The following is a 24,465-nucleotide window of genomic DNA, read 5'->3' on the forward strand; positions in this document are numbered from 1 at the left end:
TGAGTTCCCGCGACTATTTAAGGTCCGTTCCTCAGATGCTGCAACCATCACCTGACATTATATCTCAGCACTTGAGCTACACTTTAAATGTCTCAATATAACCGATCATTCAATCACACTATTATGAAGAAATGTGGGCAGCAATGTACAGTGTCAGTTTAAAACAAAACAATTCAATAATCTATGTGAGTGAATAGGAACATTCTGTAAACTCATTAATATACTCTATATTCTGATGTTGAGAGATATGGACAATATCCATAATCCGATTATTTGTGGAGAATGTTTCAGTTACAGTTTTGAAATGATAAGGATTTGTAAATCAAGATAAAAAAATAAAAACTGCCAGATGTTCTAGCTCTGCTGCACTAGTATGGAGATGGCAGCGACACTATGCTGGTTTGTGTCTTCCCTGCCACCTGCACATTTGATAGGTGTAAATGTTTTTGCTTTCTGAGGAATGTTATGATTGCTGTGGGGAGGTTGGGTTGTGTGGCCTCTGAACGCTCAAATGGCTCCCATTACTTCAACCAGCCCACCTCTAATCGTTCTCCTGCTCTAATTAGCTGCATGGCTACAACAGGTGCTGTCCAGAACCCCTTCCTCCGTATAAACAAGCCATGTGAGGATGCCAATCAAGGTGAAGAGAGACACTAGTGCTCCCTGTTGAGGGCAGTAATCACAAACTGGCACATCCTGTTGATTACTGATGTTCCACTGCTGATGAAGACAGGTTGGAGATAATCAACTCAGAGGGTGGCATTTTACAGCTCACGCCTGTATCCTCTGGTGCTACTGTATATACATACTTTGCTGCCACTATGATAAACACCACTGAGATCTTGTTTCCAGATCAACTAAACAACTCCAGCACCGGAGAATTCAAGCAGCCCAGGCAGCCAGCGTCACGGAAATACTTTTCTTTTAGCAAACACAGGGCAGCGACTGGGGGGTAATGGGTGGTGAACGCATCAATGCTAAGCCGAGCTGAAGAGGATTCCTGTCTCCTTCCACTCTCTCCATCTCCCCTGTGACTGCGGCTCCTGCGCCCCTGTTATCAACTGTTCAAACATGGCTCTAGGCTGGAAGAGAGCGTGTGACTGCAGGGCAGGAGGTGTTTGTGTATTTGAGGGGGAGTTCAAAGCACCAGAACAGCAGCAGTTTAACAAGGTACACACACCTGTTTCAGAAACAGAAACAAGTCCCAGCAATCCTGCGGTGATTCTCCCATTTCCTGCTGCTATTTATGTTCTGTGGGAGACTCAGACATTTTCCACTCAGGGATGCATTAGTGGATCATGTCCAGTCATAATATGACAACAACAGCAGCAGCATATTTGGTAACCCTGTCCATTTCTCATTCCACTTTACAGGTTTTAATAGCAGTCAGTATAGATAGATAGATAGATAGATAGATAGATAGATAGATAGATAGATAGATAGATAGATAGATAGATAGATAGATAGATAGATAGATAGATAGATAGATAGATAGATAAGATAGATAGATAGATAGATAGATAGATAGATAGATAGATAGATAGATAGATAGATAGATAGATAGACAGATAGTTTTTGTTTTTTGGGGTTCAGGTTTTTTTTCTCATAAATTGAAAAATAATTGGAAAACCAACTATAAATTCACTGATTAAAAATTGTCACAATAAGGCTGGTGCACAAAACTTTATTTTATACTCTCATACTTGTTAAGTTTCTATAAAAATAGATGGATCGATAGGTCGATAGATAGATAATTAAAACTAACTCAGGGAAAGGTATTTCCCATGATATTGTGCTGACCGAGATAATTGCTGATTGCCGCCTGCGTTATCCTTGACCTCTGCAGCTCGTTGTTACGTTGCTTCGTGTAAGACATTCCAAACAGAAAACACTGTTAAATAACTCATCCTTTAGACTTACCTTTGGAGTGTCAAAGTCCCTGCAAGAGGAGGGAGGAGGAAAGGTTGAAGCAACTGGAGATAACAACCAAGCTGGGACAGGTGAACTCCTGTTGAAAACACGAGCTGGTAAGTTTGATTTCCAGTACTCCAACCTGCTGTATAGAATTTCACATGATGATATATTTAATTACTGCACAGAGTAAAAAATTGGTCAATTTCAAAGTGCTCAAATGATGTAGTATTATATTTGAGCAATGTTTCTTTATTGAGGGGTTGTGATGCACTAACGATGAATATAAACATGACTATGTTGGGAAATGATTTACTTGAATATATATATATATATATATATATATATATATATATGCATATATATTCAGGGGTTTTTGTTTTTTTGGGGTTCAGGGTTTTTTTTCTCATAAATTGAAAAATAATTGGAAAACCAACTGTAAATTTACTGATTAAAAATTGTCACAATAAGGCTGGTGCACAAAACTTTATTTTATACTCTCATACTTGTTAAGTTTCTATAAAAATATGGCTATATTGGGGGTAAATGTGAGTGAATTACTGTAAAAAACAAAGTAGTACTTTTAGTATTTCTCTTCACATTACTGTGTCTGCGAGCAGGCTTTGTTTTCATGGTAATGTATTGCTGAGTAAAACTACTTAATGTGTAATTTATTTTACAAAAGTCATATACTATGCGGTAATCCAGCAGGTTAAGTTTTTTGTGATCTTTTTTCTTTGTCAACTGTTAATAGAGATTTGTCATATGCTCTTGAAATTACATATTAACACATCATGTTGCTACGTGACTTCAGCAGGACATACAGAGCATATTGTAAATACTTTTCATTTATTCAGTCAATTAAATCGGCCCATATACATCAACAAGCACATATTGTATGCCCTAATACCATCTTATACATCCTTTATGACCTTCTGATATGAAAATAACATTTTAAGAAGAGGAATAGAGTGGCATTCCTTACTTTGGAATTCAAAGTCCACGCTGTCTTTTAAATGAGAGCCATCACCACAGTCAGCTGTGGCTGCTATTAACCATTAACTGCTACTGCCGTGCTGACATGGAAGATTAACTTTTTGCCATTTGGAGCCATGGGTTGCATTACAGTTTGTATGTGTACTAGATAATTATTGATGTTGCCAGTTATGTTATTTGTGACTTCTCTGTGAGTCTGGTAATACAATTCTCCTGCTTGTTAGGACATGGCTGGGTATAAGCAAAAGGTGATTTCTCTGACCAAGAGGTCAGGTCAGACATTTGGCTTCTATCTGAGGGTGGAGCATAATGAGGAGGGTCACCTGGTACGCTGTCTTGAAATGGGAGGTCCAGCTGAGCTGTCTGGCATGAAAGACGGAGACCGGATTATCAGAGTGAATGGGAAATTTACTGATGAACTCTCCCATTCTGAAGTGAGTACAATATTATTGCAGTGCAACACATTAAAGACTCCTTAACACTTGGAATAATCTTTGACAAGCGTCTTTCCCCTGACACTCCTTTGTTTTCTGTGGAACAGGTGGTGGACCTAGTGAGAAACAGTGGAGCATCAGTTACGTTCCACATCTTAGATGGAGCCTCATACAAGGAAGCCAAAGCACAGGGAGTAAACTTCTCTATACCAAGTGCAAAACGTGCCAATGATGAAGCCAAAGACGCTCCAAAACCCAAACTATGCTACTTGGTCAAGTCCACCTCTGGTTTTGGGTTTTCTATTCGCACGGTAAAAGGTGAGTTCAGTGGCAACTGGTCAGAGAATCTGCAGATAAACTTACAAATTATCTAGTAAGATTTGCTTAATTTGTTCACACAACACATCTTATAAGGGTTACGATCTTGATTTGTTGATTGCAGATTAACTCAGTTTTACTGATGAGCTAAATGACACAAGAACACCTTAAGTGGAAAAAAGGTCTAATCCACTTCTACACTTAGTCTAACTCCATTATGTCCTTAAATTTAACAGGAAAACAAACCCATCCACTGGGATGTGTGAACCCTCAAGAAATTAGCTGCAGAGCATCTCGATCAGTTTTCATTACAGAAAGCTGCAGTGGTGTTATTATTATGTCCTGTTTGGTCTTCATGGACAGGAACTATGTAACATTATTTGAATGCTGCATCCTTCACCTGAAAACTGTGAAGCAATGCTTTCAGAGCAGCACATTTATACCATCAAATTGCCAAAAAAAAAAACTGTTTTTTTGAGGGTTTTTTTTAACTTCACTTTTTATCTTTTTGTACTCCAACCTGTTTGCAGCCATCTTTACTGGCACAGTGTTGCTGTTGCCTGTGTCAGGCTGTATCTCAACATAAAACAAATCACGATTTGCCTGCAATGCAAGAATGTTGCCAAGTGGCACACAATCTAAATACCGCTATACTGAGAAACACAGGCAGATGCATGTGGAGCTAATTGGCTTGATTAACATTGTGTCAAGTAATTTGACAATGGTTTGAATGTAACGGACATTTGCTCATATTTAAAAGTTAAGCACTAATAAATATAATAATAAAATATAATAAAAACAAACCTGAGGGGTCCAGGTAAAACCATACAAAAGAAAGTGTAGAAATTTGAATTGCTTGTTTGTTTAAAATGCATAATCCATAATCCATAATGCAACTCAACTGCCAAAGCCTTGGTCACCAATGTGTAGAGGGATGTTATGAAGCGTTTAGGGGCACACTTCTTACATTTGGTCCAATTAACAAGTCAGATGAACAGCTCCCTCTGTAAGCAAAAACACCTTCAAGCAACCTTCTTGTGTAGCAGGTGTATCAGAGAGCCTCAATAGCGGTCACTCTTAATGCATAAAATCAGTTTGTCTTTAATGAATGTTTTCTGGTTTAGTTGCCTTTAAATCAGAGTTCAATCAGGAAATAAATGAACCTGGTAAAAAATGTACTGAATTATGGCTTATATCTTCATTGTAAAGTATTATTCGCAGCTTTATTAAAGTTGCTATGAGTAGTACTAGGGTATGGCCTAAGATCATTTAAAGCACAGTCTTACCTGAAGGAGCTTTATGTTGAATCTTTTTGGAACCTCTTCAGGTGAATCAGGTTTGTTCATGACAGAGGTGACACCAGGAGGTGTAGCTGACGGAGCCTGGGTCAAAGACAACGACCGTGTGTTGGAAGTCAACGGCGAGAATGTAGAAGACTGCACACATGAAGAAGTTGTGGACATAATCAGGCTGGCGGGGAGCAGCATTATGTTCCTCTTGGTTAATGAAGAAACATACAGGTACTATCACAACAAGTCTGGAAAGATAGAAGCATGTTCAGCCACAACCAGGTACCTCCCTCTGGAGCCACGCATTATCTCAATGACAAAAGGACCTGATGGATATGGATTCCTGCTCAGGGAAGGCAAGGCCAATGTTAATTTAAACATAACTGTAATTTACATTACACAAGATAGTGACAGTGTGTTTATTACCATATAGGGCACTTCATCAGGAAAATAGACAGAGGCAGCCCAGCAGAAAGAGCAGGCCTGAAGGATATGGACAGACTGGTGGCGGTGGAAGATCAGGAAGTTGAGAGCTACAGCCATGAGCAGGTGGTGGACAGGATCAAGCTGAGTGGCAATAAATGCTGCCTCCTGGTGGTGGACAAACATACAGATCAGATGTATAAGCAGGTGAGTGAGGATTCCACTGTCAAATGTGATAGAAATAAACAGACAAACATATGGGTCATATGTCTTGTGTCCTTTGCAGGGGAAAGTGTCTCCTTTCATTTTCTGGAAAGAAACAAAGGATTCGACTTCACCACCCAGTTACAATGAGGTCATCAGTTCACCTGCTGCTTACCTACCACTCACGTTGGTTCCAGAAAATAAAGAGGAACTTAAGCCCAAACTCTGTAAAATGCAGAAAACCCCAGCTGGATATGGTTTTCGCCTAAACGGAGTCCAAGGAATGTATGGACAGTACATCAAAGAGGTGAGACTTGAGGGAATGCACACTATTTGATTGTTACCATTACAAAGAGTTAAGAAAAGCACACTTTGCTTCAGGTGGTGAAGGATGGAGCAGCGGACAGGGCAGGTCTTGTGGATGAGGACATTGTGGTGGAGGTGAACGGGGTGAATGTGGAACAGAGTAGCCATGAAGAGGTGGTAGAACTTATCCGTGACAGTGGCGACTCTTTGGAGATGCTGGTGGCTGCGATGAATGTCTACGACGAGCTCAAAGCTGAAGGAGTGACTATCACACGCCAGCTGCTTGGGGAAAAATCGTATGTTCAAGTTCACAATGCAGAGAGTAGCAAGGAGGCCAGACATCACGAGAAGACCATACCTGAGACTCCAACTGAACAAGCAAGAGAGAGGGTGAGTGTGCTGCTTCTTTTTTTTTTTTTTATAAAGTTCAAAGTTAAAAGAAAAACATGACTGTTGGGATTGGCCTTTGGTTGTTATTTGTGGTTTTGTGTGGCAACACCGTAGACAGCCTTAGGTGAATTCTATTCTATGTAGACAAAGATGGTGACTTCTAGTTTCCTCCTGAATCAAACCAGAATATTATAGAAGATTATATTGAATAGACACAAAGGTGTGATCCCGCTGCTTGTTTAAATAACTATTCAATAATTTGAATGGAAGTCTATTAGAAAATGACTCTGTTTACCAGTTGATTTATAAGGTGAGTAAACCCTTTTCCTGAGGTCAATGGTGTTTATCACTTGTATGGGGTCTTCTTTAATAGCACATGATATCAACGATTCTATTTGGAAGACAATAGACACTATAGCACAGCATATAAGAGTGGACACCAGTGTGATGTCACCCAATAGGTGCCTGGTTGCAGGTGACACCTGTGAACATCCATTTACCAAATGTACCGGACAACAGTAATTAATTTGTCTCAATTTATTTATTTTTTTTAGGTCTCATCAGTGTCGTCTCATTCATCGGAGGACAGTATCGATGAGAAATTCTGAAAAGTCACGTTCTCTGATTTGCCAATTCAACGATGATCAAATGTACTTTTTTTTTTTTTTTTTCCAATTAGCTCTGTGAGCTTCACTTCTTGCAATTAAGACAATGGAACCAGAACCATTAAGATTTAAGTTTCACCGTCACCTGAATGCACTGCAACTTTAAATAGAACTGCTTTAACAGCTGTGTACCTAAAAACAGTAGATAGGGATGTTGATGACCCTGTGCAATTATACATTTTATCTTTCCTATATCTGAGATTACCAGTTATCAAAATGAAAACAGTAAATGTGGCATTTCTTTTGTTAATAAAGTGTCGCCTTTATTAAATGATCTCAAAATGAAACGTTGTTGTTCCCATTTCTAAAAGGAAAATGAGCAACAATTTATACCAATGCAGACCATGATACATACCACTTCGAATAAATTTACTGTTTTTGTTCCAAACTGACATATTTATAGAAAATTACGGTTAAATCAGGATGGAGACCCTGTCACACATTTCCTTATAACCTAGTTACACCTCATGTGAGTGAAGCAAGGATGTGCTGTGCAGAGTACAACTCCAGTGTTCAGACAGACTGAAAGAAAAGGAACATTTTGAGCCAAAGAATGTAACTACAAGAACACACACAGAGAGAGCATTAACAATGAAAGTAAAATAAAATTACTATTACGTTGCAGTTCGGAAAATGTTTTTTTTAATTAAAGTGAGCACACATTCAAACCTGTTCCTTAATGTGCTCCAGCAGTTCACCCTCACTCATATCCAACAATCAGCCATTCCTGATTCAGGAATAGTCAGTCCAGATTATGACGTCATATATATATATATAAAAAGTCTGATATCCCTAATTTCCAGAATAAAAGTCGCCCTGTGGGCCAAGAGTCATTATAGAGAAAGGAGCTGATCAGAGGGCCATGTGTTTCTCTGGTGACTGCTTGTGGGCAAGATAAAGAAAAAGGATGCTGGACAATGCGCTGACCAGGAAGATGACATCAAACCAGCGGTGGTAGAAGTTGAACTGCAGCTCACCCAGAACCTCAGTCACGATGGAGCGATACTCCAGTGGCATGCTCATGCGCATCAGCAGCACAGATGATACAAAATACATCCCCTGTTAGAGTTAGACACAGAAAAAAGGCGGACTTGTGAGCTGCTTTTCTCTTCCTCTCGGTTAGAAGACAATTGTGACGCAAACACACTCACCATTATCTGAGCAAGGACAAGCACGATGACATTGGAAGACTTGCTGCTTGATATTGCACAGAAGAACTGAAAAACAAAAGGACGTTTAGAAGACATGCAATTGAATATCTCAGAGTGAAGGAAATCAATTGGTGAGTTGAAGAGAATTGTACCTTGGTGAGTGTGATGAGTAATCCACGTATGGATGTAACAATGATTATACCCACCAGGATGAAAGAGATGTGTTGAGACCAAAACTTAACCTGTGCCAGGGAGAAAGAAAACCAAACACAACGGAGAAGCACAATACAGTCACAGTTGAAGCTGACAGCCTTGATTTTGTTCACAATCATTTATTCAGTAAATACAATCCCATGCTCTTATTTTGAGAATTCCATTAAATCATTTGTATTGGTGTAAAAAGACTGAGAGTAATCATGACCAGGTTCACGTGTTCAGAGGTTACACTGGGTCAGCTCTTATCTTTACAGGAGTCATGCTGTATTACACGTGACTCGACTTCTGCAGGTGTGCGTGCGTGTGTGCATGTGTGTCTTACATCAAACTGGATGCCCAAGTAATTCACTGTGATTTCGATACCCCTCGTCACTGGATCTGTTTTCCCAACTCGGTCGAACACGATGTTTATAGTAGCCTAAGAGAGACAGGGTTGAGATTTTCAAAACACTACATCCTAGAGCTCTGGTAAGTGCCCTGGCCCTGAGAATATGTATGTTTGTTGGGTTAGTGTGAGAGATATACACAAAGCCAAAAAGCAAGTGTGAATGTTCTCACCATGAAGATTTTCCAAACACAGTAAATGGAGAAGAAGTAGCCAAGGAAGTTGAAGTATTTCCCTTGGAATGTTTTCGAGTACTCAATTCGCTCCTAGATAAAAGATAAGAAGGGAGGTTGTAAAAAAAAAGCAATCATTTACCATGCATGTGAAAAATAAAGTAATTAAAGTGGGTGCAGTGTGCACACAGATATATTTGTGTCCGTCTGTAAAGGCAGTTTGTTAATGGCTCTCAGAAATGTGTCACTCCTGGTTTATCAATGAGATCAGGGACTGATTGGAGTGGCAACCTCCGATAAAAAACGTACCCACTCTACACTCTCAAACTCTACAGCATCATTATGAAGAATATACACCTATGATTGACTCAATGAAAACTCCCTAGATACTGGAAGAGAACAAACCAGCGTGAAGAAAATATTACACACAATTGTTTTGATGGACAGAAAAAGTACTATGACTTAAAAAGGCTGTTAGACCACTCAACAAAAACGTTAGACCACTCAATAAGTGTACACAACAATTTTGTCCCCTTCACTTAATCCAAAGTTATCAGGCTATTCCCTTTAACAGAAAGATTATACTATATTGCTGAGAAGAAAACACCTTGTTACAGTTTACCTTGGTAGCTTGTAAGTCCACAGTCTCTAGAAACAGTTGTCTACTGAGTTCTTCCAGAGCATCGACTTCCTGCTGGATGAGAGCGAGGTCTGGAGGAGAGGTGGTCAAGGCTCACATCAACAATACATAGTTATCAGGTTAAAACAACACCGTTCAATTCAGCACTTATTTCAAAGGATACTTTCACTGCTTGTTTGAGTGGAGGTAACACTCTTGATCATGCCCCAGAAACCTGTTTGTTTGTTTTGGTCTTCTCCACGTTGGTACATCTGCCTACGTGTCATAGCAATTCTACATAAAAAAGGGAAAAAGTTTTAGTCATTTCAGTGGCATACTGATTTCTTTTGATAAAACATGTAGTCAGGTTTTTGCTCACCGTTTCTTTTTGCTGACAATCATGTCCATAGTTTGGAGCAGTCGTCTCTCCAGAGCAAGGATGTCACTGACTGTAACATTTCTGTGAACATAAAATCAGGAGCATCAATTCTACCATCGGCTGAGCAAAGACAGATAGAAGCGAGTATGAGGCTGTCAAAATAAAAAAACAATATTGCAGTACCACACAAAGACAACTGACAAGCAAATGACAATACTTTTTCAGAGGTTCATTACTTCTTGTTTTACAGTTCAGTGCATGTGAAATGAAATGTTAACCCCTCGCTCCAGTCCCCAACAACATCGCTGAGTAAAATGTACTATTATCGTACTAATTATTCTGCCTTTCCTCTTGAATGGATGAAAAATAATTATGAAGTGGCAAGTATTACAGACTCATTCCTGTGCTGTGTTAAGAATGTAGAAATTTAGTGCAGCACAAAAGAGACAGAGACAGAGTAATCTGTTAAGATCATAACATGATGGTTGTGTGGGATGTGGACCAAAACTATTTGGCAACATGGTACCACAGGAAATATGAGCGAACAATGAACAAGTGTTTAGTCCTTTTAAGACTCTTTGAAACACCACCCACGATGGTGTATAATATGTATTGATGCATAAGCAGACTCGCGGTAACAGACTGTGTTATGTTGAAGAAAATGCACTGCTGAACTTACCTGAGGAAATAGGACATGTACGTGTAAGGACAGTTAACAGCACCAAACCCAGACAGCAGAGCCATGAGAGTGACTCCAATGACACCAACACGGCTGATAAGCTGCTCAATGGACAGGATGCCTGAATAAAAAAAAAAGCAACAGCACAGCTTCACTTCCATTTCAACAGTCCTTATTAAAAACTCTTGTATTATCTCAAATAAGCAGTGTTTGGGAAATCAGCTTTTGGTTAATAAAAGTATTCATTTATTAGAAAAAAATAACATATTTAAATGTGATTTGAAGCAAAAAGTAATCACGCTGTTAGTAGTCAGTAATTAAAAGAGAAATAACGGGTGACATTAATAATTGCCAAAAGTAACTGTACTAAATATACATGGCAGATTAATGTCCACAAAGGAGAAGGAGGCACATTTACCATGTTTTGGGCTGAGGATGGGAAATGGGTCGCCCAACTTCCAAAAGAAATACATGAAGGTAAACCACACCATGCAGGCAAAAAGAAGCCTCTGTCTCTGCACTACACAGACACAGAGAAGACAGTTCACTAAGACGTGTGTAAAATAACATCTTTGCAACAGCATTTGACTCTTTGAATACAATATTTTACTTTCAATCATTAAAACTGACAGTACTTACACAGGCGTATATTGCTGACAACAAAGTACCCGATGTAGAAAGGCACCACAAAGATCAGAACCAGTAGAATCACATAGAGATTAAGTTTCCAGTGGAAATACCTGGAACTGTGGAAAGGACATGAAGTGTAAAGTTCTCCATCAAACACACGCGGCAATAAAACAAAGTCATGTCCAACAGAAAATGAACTTACCTACTACTTAAGGCACCAAGGATCTCAAAGATGATGAGTTCAAACATGGTACATGAGAAAGCAAAGGTGACTGAGAAAACCACTTGAACAACATACTGTCGCACCTGTCAACAAACACATGAACATATTGGTGAAGGCTTTTTTACTTGGACGTTTCAGAAGCACACGTGATTTGAATTATCATGACAGTATAGTATTATTTGCACACCAGGTGCAGTGCTCTCTACATCTGCCCAAACAGTTATTAGCAGATTAATCATTTTGATTACACTGTACCTCATAGTCTTTGAAGAGTTGCCGCATAAAGAATAACCAGCCAAATCCAAAGAACAACACCTGCCAGGGATTAAATGGGAAATAAATGGAGGGTGAAGACAAGGTGAAAAATAGAGCGTCATGTTTACAGCAACGTAAGAATGTTTAAAGCCAAGAAATGCGTCTTACTGTACACCTGTGTCTCATCAAGCCACCAAGTAGGCAAGTTTGGGTAAACTGAATCACCACACTGAACTACAGCTTTAGTATTTGATCTTACTAAACCTGAACATTGAAATCTACTGCGCTCATTTTATGACAGCAAGTAACACCATCTTTAATCAATATTGTAAAAGTATTGTAAAAACAATCAAATGGGCATCACATCAAATATTGATTACATTTTTACTGCACTTTGGATCAAATTAACCCTATGAATAATATATAAGAGGATGCTCTCAAGTTGATACAGCAGGAAAATGGATAGTATCAACGTGTAATGAGAGATAAATAAGAATAGAAATAAGAAATGAAACATAATGTAGGCAGAATATAGAATGCATTACATAAAAACTGCAGTAGACATACTATAGATATATTGTTATAATAGCATACAACATAGGGACAGTGTGTATATATTTGTCATGATTTTCTTAAAGGATTAACAACATGTTTGATGTAGCCATGCTAATAAAAACTGCAAAGCAAAACAACCAACAGTCTCTTTCACAGACTAATGATGTGATGGAAGCCTTTTTGACAGCAGGCATTTTAACAAGTCACAGCAGCTGCACAGATGTTATTTAAAACATCAAGGGTCTGAGAAATCCAGTCTGAGTTATTCATAACAATGTTTTTACTACTGTGGCGTGTGTAGATGTTTCTATAGTGACACGTTGTCTAAAAAGACACTGACATAGCGGGATCGGTATTGAAAAATTAAACAAATTCTGCAAATAGAACAAATCTGTACTAACAGATACACACACCGCTACATACACAAGACAAGACAAGTCAACAATACCTGTGAGGTGACCATGATGACTGAGTCCACTAGGAACGACATAATGTCTGTAGGAAGATTTCAGCTTTTTGTCCGTCAAAAAGTCACTGTACAGGTAAAACCGGGTCGGTGACAATTTTACTTCATTCTGATGTAAAAATACAATCAGATAAGAGAAGTCTTTGGCACATGTGAAGACGAAAATTTGCCCATTACAGAGGTATTTGTTGATAAACTGTCAACGGTCGACCATGGAGGTGCGTCACTGATAAGGGTCCGACCACACACTTCCGTTCCGTCGAGAAACTGTGACGTCTAAATCGTTTCATTATTTAATATGTTAATTTATTTTCACGGTAAATAAAACATATCAGCATAATAGTGTTTTAATCGTGAACCTAAGTTTTAGATCTTTGTTTGATACCGTGACGACTATGAGAATCTTTGAAGAGTCATTGCATTTACCTTGGTAATCTGCAGAGGTCGCCAAAACACTACTAGTACAACTTGAATTGTTGAATCACCTTGAATACAGGACTCAGTGGCCCACTTGTAGTTGTTTCATCGACATAATCCACCAGTGCATCTATTTGTTTATTTTCAGCCTGCGAACTTTAGCAACAATACAGGGTGCATGTTAAATAAGATCGAGATACTGTAGCAACGGCTCTACCTGACCCTCAAAGCAATGTGTACGTTGTCACACTAGGCGGCGCTTTCAGTCCAAAACATAACTTGAAGCTTTGCCTGCATTCAAAACTACATTCACTCACTGAATCCAGGGAAGAGAAGTTTGGAGCTGCCACCGGCTGGTGTTCATTGAGCTCGTGGTGCTCAGAGCAGAAAACACTCGGATGAGTAAAAAAAAAAAATTCACGGGTTTTCACGGGAGAGCGATGTTTCAGAAGACTGGTGGATCATGAAGGTGGACACAGACATGAGGGTGCATAAGTAGAACATGTCCAACTGCTGGCTTTTAACATTTGCATGAGGACAAAAATAGAGGTGAGTATCTTCCATCATTAGTTGATTATGACAGAGGAATAGTTAAATTATTTATTTCCTCACTTTAAGTGCAAATTATCTCATTGTATACATGTTGTACTGTAGTTACTTTTGTAATTGGCTATTGGCTATGAATTTTGTGTTTATTCATTAAAAAGTCATTGGTGATTTGCAATAAACCTGGGGTGAATTCACCCTATGGAATACACCGATCACCATTATAAAACTCAGTTATTTTGTAATGGTGTGTTTATAAATGCGTCAGGTAAGTAATATCTACTGTACACTTCCAGTTTCTTAAACACTTTTATTTGTTTTGTACATAGAATATTTTACCACAGACAAACCAAACAAATTTCAAAATGCACCAATAATTAGTTTTTGCTACATCTAGCTAAACTAACACTAATAAGAAATGTGGTTGCAATCATCTATCTCCAGCATCATTTTGGACCCATGAATTGGTCTTGTCTGTTCTCAATTGCTTTGCTTGTGCTACAACCTGTAAACTATATGTAGGCTACATGTTGAGGCATGTGTATATATTGTATATGTACAGCCAAAATATTAAAACTGATAACTGGTTTTACTGTAACGGCTGATAAATGTATAGAGATGTGTCTGAAACAATTATGTTTAAAAATTTAAAGAGCTCCTGTATCTTAGATCACTTGTGTCTAAAATGAAAATCAGTGCAAATTAAATGTTAAAGCTGCAGTGCGTAACTTATTTAGTATAAACTAATGTCCATTACATTCACGCTATTGTCAAATGAGTTTGCACAATGTGTCTGTGGTGACACAAGGTGATGTGTTTTACACAGTAGCGTACCGTGGGGTTTCAGTCAGGGACCTTCAGTAAAAACAAAAAAACACACACAAACACCACATACAAAACACACTATTAAGCACTATATTCACGAGACAGTTGATCTGCAACAACCATAGCGCACACGCACACCACTGCGCACCTATAGGCTACTGCATCTTTACCACCACATCTTCCGTTATGTCACTCAGCAACCGCAGTTTCACAAGCCACTATATGACACAAAAACAAGCTTGGCACTATTTATGATCAACAGTTTTGTCCTCACCACTTATACATTTTTTTATCAATTTTTCATTAACACTCAAACTACCGTAAATGATGTACCTCTTCGGTGTAGGTCTTCCTCTTGAAATAATTTCCTTCTTTTCTCCAAACGATCGCCGTGAAAAGTGCACACGAAGGAGATCAGAAACATGATGGATCGGTGGTGTTAATGCAGTGGCCATATCTTACTTCAAAACCCGCCAAAGGTTCAAACGTCGTTGATGAAAACAGCAGGGGCTAGCGCCAGACACATCGCTGGGCCTGGGGCGTTCTGTCACTATGCATCACATTTTGATTGGCTGACGACACACGTCAGTCAAAGTTATAACCAAATAGGAAATGGCAGCTTCAACGAAAGGCCAGCAGTACTACTAGAGCAGGTCCATGGAGCTATGGTGCGTTTAATGACATCCAGGAAAATCCAGCTCAGCTTCACAAAAAATAACCATATTCTTTCTGGAAATATAATCATAACATACTGAAAAAGTAATTGAATTCAGACACGTTCAGACACACATTCATTTGATTATTAAAAAAATATATATATATAATAATAATAATAATAATAATAATAATAAATACTGGCCCTGCTGGCCCTGACAGCCCACCACTGGTTTTACATCATGACTGATGGAGGCAAGGCAGAAGCACAACTTCGCTAGTAAAATGAGACAGCATAGAACTTTGGGTTAAGGAAAGTTTTTGGGTTAATTTCAGTGAAATGAAACACGTGTTGATGGGAACTTACACACTAAAGCTTTAACTAGAACTTTGGGAAACACATTCGCATGGAGCAGTTTTCCAGACACTTTCATAATTTCAGTATTCTTTCACCATGATATCTGTATTAAAGCTGAATTGCAACATGTGCAAAATACAAGAGAGTCTAATTTGAGCTGATTGATTCTCTTTATCAGCGCACCACCCTTCCATCCCTGTTAAATGAGCATTGAGGAAGATGATGATGATGATCCAGGCTCCCTGTAGGAAAGGTCTGCAGTTGTGTTTACTCCTGCTACTGCTGCTGGGAAAACTGCAGGGTGTGTATTGCGAACAGAGAAATCAAGAAAAAACATCACATTGAGACATAATAGTACACCAAATGTGGTATTTTTCATGTACAGTATGCAATTGACCATAGGGTGGATGTATCAGGCAGGGTAACAGCACCGCAGCATCTGGAAGCTCCAGTGGAGAAGCCTTTCACTCTGACCTGCAGCGTTTCACGGGATCGAGGTGAAACCTTGAAGCAGGTGCGTTGGCTGGATGTGCAGAACCAGACCCTGCTGAGCTACCAACCCGGTCTCAAAGACAGCGTGAGCGGACAGCAGCACGTGGAGCTTGCCACTTCCCCAAAGGACTCCTCAGCTATCATCATCCGCAGAGTAGGCTTCCGCGATGAGGGCTGCTACACCTGCATCTTCGACATGCATCCTTCTGGTTCAAAGCAGGGTCAGACCTGCCTCACTGTTACATGTGAGTAAAGCCATTAATAACAAATGGATGCATGTGTGTGTATGTTTGTTAAACATATTTGTGTTGCACAAATAAATGACTTCCATGAACGTAGAGAAATTGACTGTTAGACAGTGGAAGTTACTGTTGCCACTGGTTTGTTGTTGTTGTAATAATGAAAAAGCAGATATTGTATTCATGATCAGCAAAGCTCCAGAATCATTTTAAAAGATGTCTTTCTTATTTGAGATGTTTAGAAATTGTGTGAAATTAGGCAGAACCATGTAGTTTTGAACTGACTTTTAATGACTGGACTTGTGGCCAGGTTGAGTAATGACCATCTCTCATCTCTTGAGCTGGCAAACTCAGGAGGGATGCTGTGTTCTCTGTATGACACAGAATCTATATTTTTGTACATTCATCTTTTTTTAAATTATTATTATCATTATTATTATTATTATTATTATTATTATTATTATTATTATTATCATTATTATTATTATTATTATTATTGGAATTGGATTTACAAGTGAACAATTATGCATCCTGACACATGTCACACAATTGTGAAATGATGGAATTCATTTTCCATTTTCACCTTGCTTATTAGTATTTGGATTAACCTATGAATACTCACCTTTTGCCCCTGCCCATTAAAACTAAACAAAACCAATTCTCCCTTTGTTTGCATTCTGGAGTTAGTTACTCCACCCTGCAGTATCAATCTTCTGCGGGGATTTAGTAAGATAATATGTGAATACGGATGCCCCTAACCACTCCTAACCTCTGAACACAAGTTGGAAGAGCCTGCTGAAGCTCAGCCAGTCATGTTAATAAAGATCTGGAGCAGAGGGAGAAGCAGGGAGGGCTCCTTCTCCTAACTAAAAACAGCTGGTGCAGATTCCAGACTGGTTTTTGTTTGGGTGCTTCATATTTCTGAATATTAACTTTGTTCCTTTTTTTCACCCCCTCTGTCTTCATGTTCCCTCTCCTCCATCAATCATTCTTTCACTGGATGGTGGCTTTTCTATTGTTCCTAGCACAAGTCACTGGTGAGAGCAACAAAACAGCCGTGAGTGGCAAGAAGGTGTCCCTGTCGTGCTCCTATGGTTTGCCGGAGAAGGTGCAGCAGGTCATATGGCGATACACTCCTGCACAAGGAGACTCCACAGACGTGGCCTCTTTTGCGAAGCGCAGTGACCCCATGATTGAGCCTCCATACCAGGGAAGGGTCTGGCTCAGTGCCTCCCTCTCTGATAGCCAGCTCACCATCCAACCTGTCACTATCCAGGACGAAGGCTGCTACACCTGCATGTACAACACTCATACTGAAAAACCAAAGAGTGCCAGAGTTTGCCTCTCCACCTACGGTAACTAGATACTTTCCCCCACACAGCTATATTATTGGTGAAGATTTTATCTTCTTGGAAATGCAATGTTGGTGCAAAACCTGACCTTTGAGGAGAAGGGCATGAGCAATATGCCTGCCATAAAGCTGGGTTAAAATATATATCCCAACATGTTTCAATGTTGTCTTAATACAAGGTTCACACGCTTTTCCTACATTGAAAGTGTTATTAGTTTCTCTTGTCATTACGCAAACAGTTGAGTGAGTTTATCCTTCCTTAGAGGAACAGACTTTTGCTGCTTTGTTTCAAAAAAAGCATACATTTAATGTTTAAACCAGTGAGAGGATTTTTCTTTTGACAATAATAAGCATGATGTTTTTGTATGTACTTGGGTGGTTGAGAGTTCGGTAGATGCAGCAGCTTGACAGACTGGCTCCTGTGGAAGAAATAACAGAGCAGACTTAGGCAAGAATGTTGATCTTTCCTTCCTTCAGATAGTAGCTGCAGAATGTTTTCATGATACAACGGCAAAGCTCAGCTTTCGGGGTGATTTGTTAACACAAACACAGAACAGTGTGTCCATGTGAAGAATGGGCCATTGGACAGAATGATGGAGGCAGGGAGTGAGGTCTTGATGCATGACTGCGTCAGTGTTTACAGCAGACAGTGATTCTCTCTGTGCTTTGTCTCGGCCTCTTTTTGCTCATTCGCTCTCCCACTTTTCTCCCGCTCCCTTTACCTCATAGTTATCTCAACCAACAGACGTGCTTTTGTTTCAAGTCAAACCGTCAGTACACTAGGTGTTTCGAACATTGAACCTCAGTTAGCATTCGTGTGTTCTACGCTCGTACACAGACAGGATTTCACAGTCTCAGTCAACAAAAATTTGGTCCGGTTTTCCAAGATATCTCTGCAAATAATAGGGCTATAGACACAAACTTAACCTTCTATTAATCAGAAATGCAGAGTCATGTTTTTCATTCTTAATGAAATCAACGTACCTTTTTGTTTTGCAATTAAAGGGTATCTTTAATTTTTTTTTTTTAAATAGAAAAATATAAACCATTTCATTCTTTCACATATGTGAAATGTATTTTATATTATGTACTGTAATAATAGTGAACATTTATTAGTAAGTTAGTGTTAAGATACAGAAAAGGGCTACATGAAGAAATTCAACAACCTAAAGAATGCTATAATTAATTTGTAATGTGTGGAGCACTGTGGGTTGGATAGTTTTCAGAATTTTAAATCTGACATTATACAGGCCAATGACGGGGAGACCTTATTACTCAGATTTACTCAGAAGAAAGAGCGAGGGCGAAATATATGAAACTAAACGTGTTCTGGCCAACAAAAATGTGTTGTGTTCCAGTGTACTACATTCTTTGATCAGTCCAGAGAACAGAGAATTGAAAACAGCCTCAGATTTACTTATGGATCTTATGTGTGCAGGAGTTCACATACCGTAACTGAGCCAAAGACTTTTCCTAGGTCATTTTGCACAAAGACACGTTTAAGTTGTACAAACACAAACCACAAATCCAGTTTGTAAATTAAAATAATGTTTAATACGGCCACAAATGACAACCCACTGCTTTATTTTTTTTTGCTCAACAAATAAATCACGAAGGAAGAATATATTAATGACTGCACAGGGCTTTGTGCTATGTGTGATTGTACTTTTTGTTATAGTTCTTGTTGTGTCTTTCCAACAGTGCTGCCCAAACCACAGGTGAGCTATAAGACCACTTCTCCAGGTGTGATTGAGGCCAACTGCACCTCAGTATCACGCCCGCCGGCTGAGATTGTGTGGAACGCGGAGAGAGATAACCGCACAATGGGCCCCCCTGTGACCACACAGCTCCCCCAGGGCGACGGGACCACTCTGGTCATCAGCACATTGACCGTACGGTCAGGACTGCTAAAAGACGTGTCTGTCAAATGCTTGGTGCACCACAAAGGACTAGAGTCACCGATTGCTGTATCCATGAACACTAAAAGTAAGTTGAAGCCGCCAGTGAACCGTCACTTTCACATGGATCCTCTATTTTGAAAATGTCAGCTTCTCTTTATTCATCCATGCACATTGCAGGTATGTTATTATCAGAAGTCCAGTGTCTAAAACCTAGGTGAAAATATTTATATTTGGCAGAAATGAATAATGAAATAATGATGCTTATTTAAGTGCACAATCATACCCCACAATGAGCCTTTTTTATTTATATCAGGAGCTGGGTTAGCTCAACAGAGGCTGCCATTTTGGATCACTGTTTTTACAGTAGCTCACAATAGACAAACGAAACATCTTTTGAGTTTTTATGTTAATTGAAGGCTAGATATTTCTTCAAAACACTTGGAAGCAAAGGGTAAGGTGAAGTGAGGGATATTCAGCTGCAACATACAGCGTCACCATTTAATATTGCAGACTAAGTTTTTCTTACTGTACCTTTAACTTCCAATCTTACAAGATAAGTGCCAGCAAGGGTAACAATAAAAGCACAAGGTGTCTTTGGCTGACAACAAAGGTCCTCACTACTTTTACACTATTATCCATCCATCCATCTTCTACCGCTTTATCCTCCACACGAGGGTCGCGGGGGGTGCTGTGCCAATCTCATCTGACATAGGGCGATAGGTGGGGTACAACCTGGACAGGTCACCAGTCCATCACAGGGCCACATAGAGACAAACAACCATCCACTCTAACACTCACACCTACAGTCAATTGTGAGTGTCATACACAATTATAAATATCGAACATGATTGCATAGATTTTAGTTTGCTTTTACTTCTCTTCATTTTCACTTCTCATACATTGGCTGCAACTGAATAAGACCGCTGTCTTTTTTCCCCTAACAGTTGGGACAGCTCTCACCATCCTGATCTCAGTCACCACAGTAGCAGCTCTGTTGGTCATGTCCCTCTGCTTTTGCCTGTGGAAGTGTTTTTTGCGCAAAGAAGGTGAGCGTGTGATGCTACGGCATCAGGCATTGAGGGGAAAGCAAATTCTGTTGCCAAGTGGCATAATCCCACACACTTGATTTGAAATGTCTCCACACCATTTTTACCATGCAGAAAGAGATGTGTTTCAAATAGTAATAGAGCCAATAGCCAATAGAGCAGTACAGTGCAGCATACACAATAATAGTAGTATTCTTTTTTGCTCACTCCCTATGCAATAGAAACATCAAGTGGCTCATTTGCTACTGTAACTGTAAAGACTGGTTGTGGTATTCAAGTCAGATACAAGTCAGAAAAGCAAGACTTACATGGCACCATCTATTTAAATGATCAGCAGGGAACATACAGGTTAGAATCTGACTTTGCAGTTTTCTACCTGCACTCGATCTCACTTTTCAGTCACAGAGTTGGGTTTGTGCATGAAGGAAATGGTTAACCACGTGTGGTGTATGCAAGCATCAAATTAACAGTGAAACGAAGCCTATTCGCTTTTGTAATTTGGTGCGAGAAAATTATAAATTCACTTCACATTCGTTCCCAGACTTGCAGATCTCTGATGTGAGACATTCACATTATTCAAAAAAAAAGTGAATAAATAAAAGTAAGCCATAAAAAAATAGAAATAAAAACTGACTCTCTCATAGGGCTGCAACTAATGGGTTTTGAATTAATCCATTAGTTATTGTCTTAACTGATTGATTATTTGCTTGTTGCCAGAAAATGTAGAAAAAAAAAGAAAAAGAAAAAAAAAAGTCAAGGGTTCACGACCGGGTACGACCAAGGGCCCTGCTGCGTGGAGTTTTCATGTTTTCTCTGGGTCCCCCAGTTTCCTACCACAGTCTAAACACATGCAGAGTTTAAATGGATACTCTAAATTGACTGCAGATGTGAGAGTGTATGGTTGTTAGACCCCGCCTTTTGCCTTATGTCACTTGGGATTGACATAGGATAAAGCAGTAGACAATGTGTATATGTATTCAAAGCTGACAGTTTTTGCAGCCCACATACAGACCTCATGATTCATGATGGATTCTACAGTTTGAAAGGAGTATCATAGTTCTTTTATCAAAACATTTTATCCATTCAGCCACTAATTGTGCAGCTCTGATCATGTCATGCAGATATAAAATAATATTGCCTCATTGCAGTATTATGATGCCTTTAAAACCGCAGATTTGAAGTTGCATTTTCCTTGATGAAGTGCCTCAGAATCCTGTCATTGCTGTCTTTCATGTTGTGTTTATGACTTTATGACTTCTTTCTTCATGCAATTCTTTCCAGAGGATTGATTTTTCACAACAGTCAAGGGACGGAAAAGAGGAGCCAGAGCTACTCAGAGCCAACGTTGCAGAACTGTTTTCTTGCGTTATCATTATCATCATCATCATCATCATTACAAATTGAAGATGTCCTGACACGCCTCTGATGGCGTGTCCTACACAATCGTATTTATGAGCACCAACTGTTGGACTTTCAACTCTGCACCTGACTCTTAAGTAATATCCAGGCTGTCCTCATGAAGACAAATGACAAATTAAAGGGCAGTATCTTTGCTGTTACTGCATGTTCTGTCTTTTGTGTCTGTCATTTAACTGGTTCTTAAGAATAAGCTGTTTGACACTATATATTTTTCTTATTCATCTAATATAGAAAAAGACAACAAACACACCAATGGGTCATATGAACACACGCCCATCACTAAATATCCAATCGTAGCAATAGCGGCGTAAAATTGTACACACAGCAGGACGGGATATAATGAGAGAAAGCCATGTTCCTCTTGTTCTCACAAGTTGGTTGTCCCAAAATGATTAACAATAACAAAAAAACAACTTTTTGAATACAATTAGTCTATACTGTTTTCTGCAATAAAGTGTAGTTTTTCAAAAGACTTAGTTTGTTCAATACTGGTTATGATGAGAGGTCTTGTTGTTCAGTTGAAACTGTATTTCAGGGGGAGTATGGTCTCCTGGTGGGACACCTAAATTGGATAGGTTGAGGGATGGAGGCTTGACTAAGTACAATAATCTGTACAATAATACTTTTGCCTCCCTGTACAGTTTCATGGTCAACAATTAGACAATATTCTTCTCCCATAAATACTCACCTGCTCAGCAATTGTGTTCATCCATGCCTGAATATACATAATAAAATTTCTGTTTGAGTAACACTTGCTAAAAGTAACATGCACAGCTGTATGCAATGATAACGCTTTTTGTAAAGAAGACATATGTGTCTTCTCATATGTGTTTAAGATATGTGTCTCAGTTGAATCTGCTGTGAGCTCTGTTGCCTTCTGACTGACTTCCTGTCAGTTGCTGTAGCATTCTCCTCCCTCGCCTCTACCTGAGTGTGGTGTTGGTGGTTAGACAAACGATTAGGACACTCTCTTACACCTCGTGCAAAGTGTCATTGCTAGTTTCCAACCGATGCAGTCACTATCATACCCTGGGCTCACATTGTGTAGGTAGTAAATGCACTTGCATCACATACTTTGGACCATGTGCTATAGAACATTTAAAAAGGGCCCTTAGCCTGTTAGTTGAACTAAAACTGATTTAAAACATACATGTAAACATGGTGGCCTGACTGAAATAGCATTAAATCTCATGTCTTAAAGTCAGACTAACACGCTTAATTGGAATTCAAATTACTATTGTGTAGAGGTTTCAATACATAGAATAGGATAACAGCGAGGAAAAACGTGGTGAAATTCAGACTGGTGCATTTTTGGAGAAAATCATACATGACGTACATGAACTGACAGCATCTTTAGTCTACAATAGTTTTCAAACAAGACCAATGTAGTAGAGATGTACAAATGCTTTAATGTTTGTTATTTTGTTTGTCAGAAGGAGAGTTCTAGAACATAGAATAGCATAGTTAGGTGTATTTACTTTTCGTGGATGTTCAGGTGTGTGCACGTGAACAGATCTAGCTTGAATCGATTCCCTGGAGAAGAAATACTGAAACCTTTTTGGTGCCTCTGAAAGGAATGCATGTGTTGTTGGCTGTAGTCTACATCATGCAGTGGGTGAGTTCCTCTGTCTGTGTGCCCTATTTGTGCTGTGGTGGAGCAGCTTGAAAAGACAGTTAGTAAAACACATATTTTCACATACATTTCTGTTATTTTGAACTAAAGATGCACCTATACATACCTGGAAAATACTATTTGATATATAGTATATATATATACCAAATAGTATGGAATGATGCCTCTGGGATGTGTCATGTATGAATACATAAAAAATGTAAGTTTGCCAATCATAGCAAGTGTTTGGGATTTGTCAGTTCACTACATTCGCAGGGGAATGAAAGATTAGCACGTTCTCTGGATTGTCAGTATATGCACTCAACGCGGATTATGAATTCAGAGCTTAGAATCACTCTTTCAAAACAAATAATGTCTCCCATCATATAGTCTTGTTGTAACTGTAATCAAGAAAAAAGACAACGATAAGCATTAATGCAGTTGAAAAAAAAATAATAATAAACCTCTCCTTTTTTTTTTTTAAATTAATTATCTAAATTCCAGCCTTTTGGCTTTTTCAGCTCAGCTTCGAATTGGATTCCTGAAAACACAAAAAGTTATGTGGTTTCCTGCACCTGTGTGCCAGATGCTGATTTTTCAAAGGCTTTTTCATCTCAAGCCAGACGGGTTTTGGTGGACCCTGCAGACCAAAAAAAAAACCCAAAACACACATATGTTGTACACACAGAGTTCTTTGCACTTCACGTCTGTGTATGACACTTCTGTTCTGGTGTGTTCAACAGCTGTGTGGGGTTATATCTGTTAGACTCAAACATATCATATTTCAGCGAGAATATTTGGAAGCAAAGTCAACTCCTGCTAGTTTATCAGAAGGATTTTAGGTTGGAAGGCTGTGGAATGCTGCCACACACTCAGATATAATAAGGACTGAAACATCTTAGGAAGTGCAAAGTCACGGTTGTGTGTTAAATGTTAAA

General features: G+C 39.1%; 3 protein-coding genes across 3 annotated transcripts; 2 read left to right on the top strand and 1 right to left on the bottom strand.

Moving 5' to 3' along the window:
* The first annotated feature begins 1,951 nt into the window (after positions 1-1,951).
* Positions 1,952-7,223, top strand: pdzk1 (PDZ domain containing 1). Its single transcript, XM_058616212.1, has 8 exons — positions 1,952-2,027; positions 3,132-3,341; positions 3,449-3,659; positions 4,987-5,304; positions 5,382-5,578; positions 5,658-5,882; positions 5,957-6,271; positions 6,826-7,223. Exons 2-8 carry the CDS (start codon positions 3,135-3,137, stop codon positions 6,877-6,879), a joined length of 1,527 nt encoding a protein of 508 aa, XP_058472195.1. The 5' UTR covers positions 1,952-2,027; positions 3,132-3,134; the 3' UTR covers positions 6,880-7,223.
* On the bottom strand, positions 7,174-12,912 carry si:ch73-390b10.2 (Golgi pH regulator). The gene is made up of 14 exons (XM_058616177.1): positions 12,650-12,912; positions 11,647-11,706; positions 11,371-11,474; positions 11,178-11,284; positions 10,957-11,058; positions 10,539-10,659; positions 9,860-9,940; positions 9,665-9,774; positions 9,484-9,572; positions 8,862-8,954; positions 8,626-8,721; positions 8,240-8,329; positions 8,088-8,153; positions 7,174-7,995 (listed from the first exon to the last, which is right to left on the bottom strand). The coding sequence occupies exons 1-14, from the start codon at positions 12,689-12,691 to the stop codon at positions 7,789-7,791; spliced, it is 1,368 nt and encodes a 455-aa protein (XP_058472160.1). The 5' UTR covers positions 12,692-12,912; the 3' UTR covers positions 7,174-7,788.
* A 468-nt stretch (positions 12,913-13,380) lies between these two features.
* Positions 13,381-22,069, top strand: zgc:113337 (uncharacterized protein LOC503741 homolog). The gene is made up of 7 exons (XM_058616199.1): positions 13,381-13,633; positions 15,646-15,768; positions 15,884-16,204; positions 17,224-17,553; positions 19,251-19,535; positions 20,395-20,496; positions 21,778-22,069. The coding sequence occupies exons 2-7, from the start codon at positions 15,687-15,689 to the stop codon at positions 21,783-21,785; spliced, it is 1,128 nt and encodes a 375-aa protein (XP_058472182.1). The 5' UTR covers positions 13,381-13,633; positions 15,646-15,686; the 3' UTR covers positions 21,786-22,069.
* The last annotated feature ends 2,396 nt before the right edge of the window (positions 22,070-24,465 follow it).

The sequence above is a fragment of the Solea solea genome, chromosome 2 (assembly GCF_958295425.1).
Source record: "Solea solea chromosome 2, fSolSol10.1, whole genome shotgun sequence".
In the NCBI taxonomy this organism is placed as follows: domain Eukaryota; kingdom Metazoa; phylum Chordata; class Actinopteri; order Pleuronectiformes; family Soleidae; genus Solea; species Solea solea.

Coding starts and splice junctions, on each gene's coding strand:
- pdzk1 (XM_058616212.1), top strand. CDS start 3,135: ATGGCTGGGTATAAGCAAAAGGTGATTTCTCTGACCAAGAGGTCAGGT. Junction 5,579..5,657: donor CAGATCAGATGTATAAGCAG/GTGAGTGAGGAT, acceptor TGTCCTTTGCAG/GGGAAAGTGTCTCCTTTCAT. Junction 6,272..6,825: donor CTGAACAAGCAAGAGAGAGG/GTGAGTGTGCTG, acceptor TATTTTTTTTAG/GTCTCATCAGTGTCGTCTCA.
- zgc:113337 (XM_058616199.1), top strand. CDS start 15,687: ATGATGATGATGATCCAGGCTCCCTGTAGGAAAGGTCTGCAGTTGTGT. Junction 15,769..15,883: donor GCTGCTGGGAAAACTGCAGG/GTGTGTATTGCG, acceptor TGGATGTATCAG/GCAGGGTAACAGCACCGCAG. Junction 17,554..19,250: donor AGTTTGCCTCTCCACCTACG/GTAACTAGATAC, acceptor TCTTTCCAACAG/TGCTGCCCAAACCACAGGTG.
- si:ch73-390b10.2 (XM_058616177.1), bottom strand. CDS start 12,691: ATGTCGTTCCTAGTGGACTCAGTCATCATGGTCACCTCACAG. Junction 9,573..9,664: donor CACTCAAACAAGCAGTGAAA/GTATCCTTTGAA, acceptor CCTCTCCTCCAG/ACCTCGCTCTCATCCAGCAG. Junction 8,955..9,483: donor TGGACTTACAAGCTACCAAG/GTAAACTGTAAC, acceptor TCTTTTATCTAG/GAGCGAATTGAGTACTCGAA.